A 10,000-nucleotide genomic window follows, 5' to 3' on the forward strand; every position below is an offset into this window, starting at 1 on the left:
CAGATCTTGTTGAAGAGATTATAAGCGAAAAATTACAATTGTGAGATTTATGTGAAGGTTAACATCAGACGTCACAGTCACTCGAGGGTACAATTGCCCCTTTGGATCCACGTGATGTGCTCAATAATTCACTTCTTTTCCACGCATTTGCTTGAAGATAAACATTCAAAGAATAACCCAAATACAGTGATCAACAGTGTGCCTTCCATGGGTCAGTTGTAATGTTACCTGTCTGGTAGATAGAGATAGGTGGATAGATAGACAGATACCTTTTACTGTCTTCCATTCAATTGTTCTATTGTTATGTATTGTTCTTCATGGATTGAGTGTGTATTAGACTTGTTCAGAGAAAGCTTATTAATAATATTACAGTCTTCTGCCTTTCCTTGTAGCTGCTTATTCTTGATCATATAGGTCTTTGTCAGGTTCTCTCATTGTCATAGTCTATGGTGCTGTCATGTGCAGTACTGAAAGGAGAGCAAGGAATTTTTATTCTAACTTTCAGATGATGAAGTGTTTGTTACCTTCTCTTGTATTGAAATACTACAGTTGTAATTGTGAGACCTATTGTCGCAGTTCAGTCAGTTATGGAGACAATATTGATAGTATTAAAAATAACGTTTTAAGAGAAAGAATAATGTGTGACATCTTGGTTTGCTTAATCTTGTGTCCTTTTAGAAAGGAGAATTTTTTCAACTTGTTCAGAGAAGATGAAATGAGGCAGTAGTACATCAACATTATTACCTCACTATTTCACTCCCGTTTGATGATGCTTTTCTTTTTAAAAGGATAAGAAAAATGGAAATTGACCCATGTAGTATTTTCTCTCACATAGAGTATTTGCTCTATATAGGATCTCATGAAGCAAGCCTTCAAGACCGCTGTTTCACACCCTAATAAGCTCTCCCTACTTTGATTTTTGTTAGATTTCCGGGAAGCTCGACAAGCACTTTTTTGGTAGAAGATACTTGGCTTGGCTGCTTTTACTGGAATTGGATTTTGACGCACAATTATTGCCATAGCTCTACTTTCAGTAGATTACTCTCTTTATCTTATGTTGTTTTATACCATTCTCGTAGCCATTACCTCAGACTCGATGTGGTTGTATTGAGAACTTATATTGTACATTTTGATAATGATAATGTGAGGATGGGAGTATTCATAGCTATATGTAAATCCAAGGTAGAAGAATTGTGTAGCATCAAAGGCAGAACATAGGGACAGGAGATATTATTCTATAGTGTTTGTACATTTTTTCAAATCAGATTCTTTTACTTTTAAAACAGTGATGTTATATAAGAGGTTGATAAGAAATCAGTTGCATTATAGATAAGATGTGGTTGAACATTAGCTCAGCTGTTGTTGTTGTTGTTGTTGTTGTTGTTTTTTGTATGTTAGCTATTGCCATATTAAGCATAATAATTACTTGCTAATGTTGAAATCAAACATATTTGCTGTATTGCTAATTATGGTGTTCACAACTGCATCTGTAGTGACAGTATCATTCATCGATAACTGGAAAGGCAACAGGTATTTACATTATTTTTATCCGGCTGTTTTCATTTCAGGCAATGGCATCCTCATCCATTGAGGTGATGGGTGGAGGTGCAGGAGATGTAAAGGTGATGCTCATGGATGATGGAGTAGCCGACGGCACCATGGCAGAAGAAATGCATACTATTATCACCTCTGACACAGCACAGGCTCAAATTGTAACAGCTGTGGAAGCTGTAGGGGCCACCAGTCAGGAAGAGGTAAAGATGAAATAGTGTTTGCATGTGGTTCCTGTATGGTTGTTTTATTGTATTGGTGTAATAAAACTTCATTGTGGCAAATCAGTATCTATGTTGATGTTATCAATAAGTAATTAGCTGCCATGATATTTCCTTTTTTTCTAATATGGCCTTCAAAATACCATTATTGATATTAATAGAGATGTAAGATAAAAGTGACTAAATGTAGTGCCACCACCTGCAGTAAGTATACAAATGAAATAATTATGTAACTTTCCATGCTCTTCACTAAATTTGAAAATTGTCAGAGTTTATGTTGCCTTTAATGAAGAAGTATGTTAGCAGTAAATATGTACGTTTAGTTGTTTTTGTGAAAGGAGTTCTGGATATAAGTTTTGTATTTGGTTTCAAGTTATGGTGTCATATTCACTAAATGAGATCAGCAATTTCACAGCTGACAAAATACAAATATGTATATAAATGCTTTGAAAAAATATTGCAATACAAACTAACAATGGGGGAAAGGTACTAAACAGAAGTTTTTAGTGACTCAAACTTGATCTCGTAGTTTTCAAGAAAATAATATGAATTGGAATGTGGAAGATCATAAACAGTCCTTTAACCCAGTTTGATATGTTTTGGTATGTACAGAGAAAGTTTTTTGATAGTGCAGTTGAAAATAATACATCTAAGTGAACTTTCACAGTAAACAGACATGTTGTATGTATTGCACCTTTACAAAATTTTCACACTAGAGTGGCATTACACCTTACATGGGCCATGTGTCATTTGGATACCACTTGTATTAGATGGAATCCTCTTTATCAACATTTGATGCACCACTTTGGTGATATATGTGCAGTGACTGCTTTCTCCAGATTGGAAGGGAGGTTGCAATGGTAGTTATTCCAGTGCGTGAAATGAACATAGTTTCTCAGTACATTCTGTGTAACTGCTGAACCTTCTCTGAAAGTACATTTTCTTTTGGAATTTATGTTTATATCAGCATCATCACCCAGTGGTGACACCGTGAACTGAGCAGGGTGCAACTCTGGGCCAAAATCATTGTATTGTGTCACATGCCTCTTACTACTTGTCATCTTCCACATGGCACTTAAAGCCCTGGTCACACTCGTAACTTGTAGCTAGGGATCCCCATGTGTATATAGAAAACGTCTGCAGCCAGCTGGCAATCCTCGCAGCTAGCGATGGAAAACCAATAGCCCGCTGTGTTGGTATTTGGTTGTTCGCTAGTGGGGGAGAGATCTTATCAAAACAAAAACTATAATGTTTATTTTATAATTTATCCTTTTTTAAAATATTAAATATAATAACCAGTACATAAATAAACCTCTTCTAAATAAATATAAGTAATTTAAATAATTATGTACAATAATATTTTATTAGAATGAATAGATTATTGAAGGGTTACTCGCTTGACCATCGAACGTAAACACAAACATTCAGCAGGATTGGCATAATGGAGCTCTCATCCGAAATTACTTTCGCTTTTCTGGAGAAAATAAGGATGAATGAGATTCTGTGGAAGACCAGCTTGGAAAATTATAAAAGTAGGAACTTAAAAAGGTCGCTCATGGATAAAATTTGCAGCGAACTTCGCCTGGAATACCCATCTTCGGAGGAAAGCTCCATGGTGGTTTGTTTACTATCGGCGTCACCGCTGCGCGGGGACGATGGTTCTTTCTTGAGGACAAGTGTGACCACATCCCCGTCTACCGATAATAGCTGGTGTTCGTGTGTAGGGGGATATCTCCTCATACAAGTTACTAGTGTGACCTTGCCTTAAGTGGGAATGCAAAAGTAATATTATTATTATTATTATTATTATTATTATTATTATTATTATTTTAATTATTAATTATTAATTATTGTTGTTGTTATATATGTTTGTTGTGATTTGTAAGACACTTTACTAGTTTGGATGTATTTTCTTGAATATTTCTATAGGCTTCAAAAAAATTATCAAAATTAGAGTCACTCAAGGTAGTTATTGATTAATTGATTTGGCTAAGAAATATTTACTACATTGATTCTGGCCTAAATACAATTTATTAGCTAGTATGCTGAAGTCTGGTGTTTAATCTATTTACTATTCAAGTGTACATTTCCTTTGCAGGATTTCCCTGATGTTGGGAGTGAGTTCCACACACTAGAAGGAATGGAGCCTCCACCGGGGACCATCATTTTCTCTCCCCAGGACTTGATGAGGCCAACAAAGCCTATGCGAGGGGGCAAGTCAAGAGGGGGAGGACGTTCAGCTTTAGCTTCTGTCAAACAGGAACCTGGGGCCCCGACACTAGGGGGATCCCAGAATCTGGAGATGCCCGTTGCTTGTGAAGTTTGTGGTAAAGTGATGATGACTGGGAAAACATTGGTGCAACACATGGCTATTCACTCAGATCTCAAGCCTTTCCAGTGCCCCCATTGCCCAAAGTCTTTTGCTCGCAAAGTCCATCTGCAAGGCCACTTGGTGGTGCATGGAATAGAAAAGCAATTTGAGTGTCCTGTCTGCCACCAAAGGTTCAGCCGGCAGGATTGTGTGAAGGTTCACATGCGTCTTCATGACAAAAGCAAGTGTGTATATTGTGATGTGTGTCACAAGGCTTTCCTCACTGTAGGAGCTTTGAATATTCATCTCCGAATCCACAGAGGGGAAAAGCCTTTCAAGTGCCATCTCTGTGGGAAGTGCTTTACACAGAAAAATCATCTCATAACTCACATTAAAAGGCATACAAAAGTAACTGATGAACATTTTACCAAAAAGCTGGGGCCAAGAATGTTCAAATGTGAACACTGCCCCCGTTCCTTTATTCGTCTTAGTGATTATGAACGTCATGTACAGTGGAACCATGGAGCCATTGCTGAAGGTAGTGTTGTTGACAAGCTGCCAACAGTTGGCAATCTGTTGGAGGGTGAAATGCAACAAACTGGCTTAGCCCCACAAATTTTCAAAGTACCAAAGGATGCCCTTAATAGTAAACCCAGGTCACGTAAAGCCAAAAAAGTGATGTGCAGCACTTCAACCCAAACAGATGAGGAAGGAGGTCATGTAATCATTCCCCGCCAGTATCAAGTGTCTGCAGCAACACAAGTGTCAGCACCCCCCACACCCAGGCCTGCAGATGAGGATATGTATGAGAACGACATCTTTGATGAAGGTATGGATCGCAACTACAGTTCCGATGAGGATGAACCTTTAGATGGGGATGGTGAGGAGTGTGTGGAAAGAAAGGTATTCTCAATGCCAGAGTCAGCAGAGATGGCCTCTGATCCAATTCAAGATGCAGCATTTGATGCCATTGTTCAAGGGAATTCTAAACCAACAGCACAAACTGAACCCGAGAATACAGAAGATCAACATGCAGCATTTCTGCAAGAAGTGGTTTCAACACTTAACAAGCAGGAAGTTGGAAGGAACGTTAATGAAAAGGTAACAGAGGAAGAGGAAGAGGAGGAAATCAATAATAGAAATCTTGAAAGCCAGAAGACAGTGGACAGCATGCCTAATGAGAGAATACTAGAAATTGAGGGAGTTAATGATTTATCAGTGGAAGAAGCACCGTTACCTGAGAAGCAAGTCACAAAGACAGTACCAGATCATGGCCAGCCAGAACCAATGGAAAGAGTGGAAGAAACCCAGGAACATATTTTTGATATTCCAGAATTGAGCAAACCGAAAGTTGGACCAGTTTCTGGCCGAAAACCACGGGGCCGAAAGAAAAGTGTGTTTGGACTGTCAGGTGCAGCTGAACTTCGTGCTATTAGAAAGAACATGATGAAGAGTTTGATAAGTGTTGCTGCAGAAGAAGCGAAAATCGTTGAAGGGGATGTGGAAGAAGGAAAGAATGTATCGAATGTTACTCCAGAGGAGGGAGAAACTGAAGGTAGAGGCAAGAGAATGGCGAAGAACAAGCAACACGGGAAGGACTTCGTCTGCAATATGAAGAACTGTGAAACTTGCTTCTCATCACAAAAGACAACCACAAAGATGCAACCAAAGTTCAAGGTAAAGTTAAAAGAGAAGTCAACCCCAGAGAAGCCTGAAGCCAGAAAAGTAGTACCTGTTCATAAAGAGCCAATTAAACAGTTCATTAGAGAAATCACAAAAGTGGCTGAGAAGCGGCCTGTTGAGCCAAGTGTGCCCAGTAGTCATAGAGAATCGGGAGAAAAGAGAATAAAGATGGAGCAAAAGCAAGATGAACCCAAGATGAAAGTTGATAATCGTGTGGGATCGTACCCTGTGGATATTACAGCCAGCCCGTTAACTAATAAAACAAAGAAAGAGGACTTCTTCGTCGCCACAAGTAATGCTGACAGTATTGTATCACCACCAGTAGAACTCATGTCTTTTTGTATACCTACATACTCATGTAAACTGTGTGGGAGAGAATTTAGGTTTGAGGGTAAGCTGCATCGCCACATAGAATCAGTTCACCAAAACAAAGCCATATTCTCACCGGATGTGAAACCGGGTCGTGGGTCATCTAAGGTTGTGATCCTCAACAATACAGAAGTCAGTCAGCCGGAACCAGTAACTGAGCCTGAAAATCCAGAGATTGCTGCGTTGCGATCTGAGTGGGATGATGATGACGATGATGATGAAGATGAAATGGACACACCACCTGCTCCAGTCAGTGCTCCAACTCAAATAATCACCGCTCATCAACCCATAACAATTATAACACGTGATATTGCACCAGTGACGACAACTATAACAGATGCTTACAGTTCAGGCGTGAAAGTTAATATGAATAAATTGGCTGGTCTCTTACCTCCAGGCAAGACAATACCTGTTGTTTCTGAGGCAGGAAGGGTGAAGGAAGAGATAAGTGGCCCAGTGATGACAGCAACTGTTTCATCTACCCAACCAAGAGAACCAGAAACTATTATGGCAGATACCTTAGACATGAAATGTCGACGTCTGCTTGAAAAATTGTTTGACCATGATTTGCTCATGAATTGTGGACTACTCGAAGAACATGTATCAGTGGTTCTTGGTAGAGTACTCCAGCATTATGGTGTGAAAATGATTGAAGATTATGGGCAAGGCCAGTATGAGGTACTCAAATATAATCTTTGGCGATTGATTGAATGGAAGGTAACAATGGAACAAATGGAAGAGTTCTATACAGCTGGTAAGAGTGTGGAAGAGATGATGGATGACATTATGAATGAACGTGTGCCCATTGTTTCACATCATTTTGTACCACAGGAACAAGCTGCCCAGGCTCATGTGCAGGTTAGTCAGGCTGGTCAGGTCACCCAGGTTGAGGCTGTAGATGTTGGTGATGGTCAGATGGTCCTTCAGCAAGTCACTGGTGTTCTGGGTGGACAAATCAACTTGCCTGAAGGTGTAACTCAAGTAGTTCTAGCACAAGATGTACCACCAGACCTTCTCCAGGGCGCTCACATTGTAACCATTGACCCCTCAACAGGCCAGGTCATCTCTCAGGTGACTGCTGACCAGGTTATCCTTGCAGATGCCATAGGGGACGAGTTGGAGCAGCAGGTAGCAGCACTAGATGGCCAAGTCGTAGTGTCGCAAGCCCCAACAGCAGTTCACAATGTCAGCCAAGGAAACATTGTTGTAACACATGCCTCCAGTGTGCCAGTGCAGGCTAATCAAGCTCATTTAAGTCATGGTCAGGTGATAGTTCAAGCAAACCCCCCACAAACAGTAAAAATGGAGAGTGCTAACCCTAGCACTGGGCACCCATCCCGCCAGCACCAACAGTGAAGCTGGTTCAAAAAACCACTGCCCTGTACAAACCGACATGATGCTTAAGACAAGTGGATAATATTTAAGCATTCTATATATATATTGTATAGAGTATTCCCAATCACTGTGAGCCTGTCGATGGTTGACGTAAGCAGTGTTTTATCGTATATACCTTTATCTGTAAAGCTAAAATTGTTAAGGAAATTTGCAGATATTTCCTCAGGTTTTCTTGTAAATATATTCATCAATTGGCAATGAAGAATTATGTAGTGAGTGCCTTTCTTTACAAATCTCGTATGCATATCTATTTAAGTTCCCTTCAGATTAATTGTACACTGCATGTGGCTAAATCAATTTTAAACCAGTCAATAAAACAAGGCATTGAATGTTGACTCTTGAAATAATGTGAGGCATTCCTCTACACTTAGACGTGTTGGCATTAATCTGTTATTTTATGATATCAGTATAAATTGATTAAAGTATATGAAATGAATTTGGTTATTGTAATTTCTTCAACTTCAGGTTGTCTAATTTTTTTCTACAATTGTGTGAAAAAAGTGTGTATTGAAAATAAAAATACTTGCACTCTTTATCTGAATTTTCTGTCGGTTCCTTTTTACTCTCCAAGTGATTTTGTTATGACAACCAAGGAATGGGAATATTACTTTCAAAACAAAGGTAAATTTCCTTCTTAAAATAATAAATCAGCAAAACCTAGAACAAATATACAATGTCAGATGTGCAAATCAGAAACTAATATTAAGGTCTTCTTAAACTATTTGGCTATTAATTTAAATCGTCTTTAGAGCATCTGCTGTACATTTTAATACAGGGAGGTAAAGGCAGATATGATAATTAATTGACATATTTATTCATCCAAAATGTGTTGCACAACTAAATCAGAGTAATGGCAGAACGTAATTCTATATAAACTTTAATAAAAGTCATGTGAAAATGTTTAAGCATTCACATGTAGCTACAATGTTTACTGAAGATGAGAAAATACATAGATTTCATGAACAAATTTTATCTAAAGACTAATATTAAAGTTTATTAAGAATTGACAGTTTGAGCAAAAAACGGTTCTAATACTATCATGCAAATTCCAGTAATGAATAATATATACATTATCACCAAAAGATATAGCTACCTACAAAGGACCCCTCCCCAATCCCTTTCTTCTTGTTGCCATGGGGCTTAGAAGGCAGAGACAGGGCTGATGTAGGGATCACCCCTAGCTTGAACCTCAGCCCTTGCCTCAACTAATTTTGCAGGGTTTTTATTTCTCTCCCTTAACTTTTCCTTCTCTTCTTCATCGCCTTCTGTTCACCTATCTTAATCTTTAACTCATATTTACCCTTTTCGCCTGAATACTTAACCAAAATGCTGTGTAGTCTTTGATGCCGAGTATATTTGTTTGTTTTGACCATCGACCATTCTGGAAATCCGCAAACATTGCCTTGCTGAACCGAAATACTTTACCTTGGGGCTTTACCCCCAAGCCCCACCCTATTGCTATGTTTTATATATGTCTCCAATGACCTTAGATGTTGAAGTGGCAGAAAATTTTCAATAAATGAATTAAATACCTGCAAAGGAAATCAAAATATACATCTTATTTCAAAAAATCTGATCTATAAGCAGCACTCATCTTTGTAATGATGTTAAGAAGTCAATTCATGGTTTACTATATAAAACAGGTATGGTAGAAAAACCCATAATGTAAAACTAGATTTATTGAAAATAAGATTACAGTTTTGAAATCCACCTGGATTCCATCCTCAGGACCTACACAGTAGAGTGTTTTACCATTTGTAAACAGGTATGTATTTTCGATATCCAGCAGGAATGTCAGATATTGCACATGATAATTACTGCTAATTATTGATTCTGAGGGTTGGTTACAATTCACATCCCGTAATTAATTAGAGGACTTCTGAGTGGACAGCTAAGAGTGACTGTGGCTTCTCATTTATGTGAAAAGACAGTAACTGTAAACGAGTACAGGAAATGCAGAAGAATACAGCCTTACACTGAAACCATCTTAATGTATCAATTATTGCAATTTGACCTTATTCCAAAGGTTATAAGACATGACAGTGACTGATAACCATGCCTACATAAAATGCTGTACTATCCAGAAAACCCACATTTGATAGACCATGCCAGACATATGAGTATGAATCCTCTGTCCATGGCTCTAAAAGTAAGAATGGTACACAAGAGACCTCTAATGATCTTCATCATCATCATCAGGCTCCAAAGCAGAGGGAGATTGTAGGTGCACAATTTGAGGTGGTATCAACTTCCAACTTTAGTGAACTTCTGAGATACTTTCTGCTTCATACAAAGTCATAGATGACCACTCTTCAGCATTTGACAGCCAGGTTTTTGTTGGTCTTCCTCTCCCTCTCTTTCCTAGTACACGATGCAAGCTTTCTTCTCTTTATTTATAGATAAAGTTTCATAGTTTTCACTCTCATACTATTTTTTTCTTTTACACTGATGTTTGTTTTGTGTAAAATGT

At 38.5% G+C, this 10,000-nt stretch overlaps 1 protein-coding gene across 2 annotated transcripts in view; it reads left to right on the forward strand.

The window, feature by feature from the left end:
- The window catches only part of LOC125035837, a 9,427-nt gene extending 1,364 nt beyond the window's left edge, over positions 1-8,063 (forward strand). For both annotated transcript variants that reach the window (XM_047628100.1, XM_047628101.1), the window contains exons 2-3: positions 1,569-1,754; positions 3,871-8,063. In XM_047628100.1, the coding sequence (XP_047484056.1) occupies positions 1,572-1,754; positions 3,871-7,491 (3,804 nt within the window). In that variant the 5' untranslated portion in view covers positions 1,569-1,571 and the 3' untranslated portion in view covers positions 7,492-8,063. The remainder of the gene's footprint in view (positions 1-1,568; positions 1,755-3,870) is intronic.
- Positions 8,064-10,000: the final 1,937 nt, after the last annotated feature.

This window comes from Penaeus chinensis, chromosome 20 (assembly GCF_019202785.1).
Source record: "Penaeus chinensis breed Huanghai No. 1 chromosome 20, ASM1920278v2, whole genome shotgun sequence".
NCBI classification, from domain to species: Eukaryota; Metazoa; Arthropoda; class Malacostraca; order Decapoda; family Penaeidae; genus Penaeus; species Penaeus chinensis.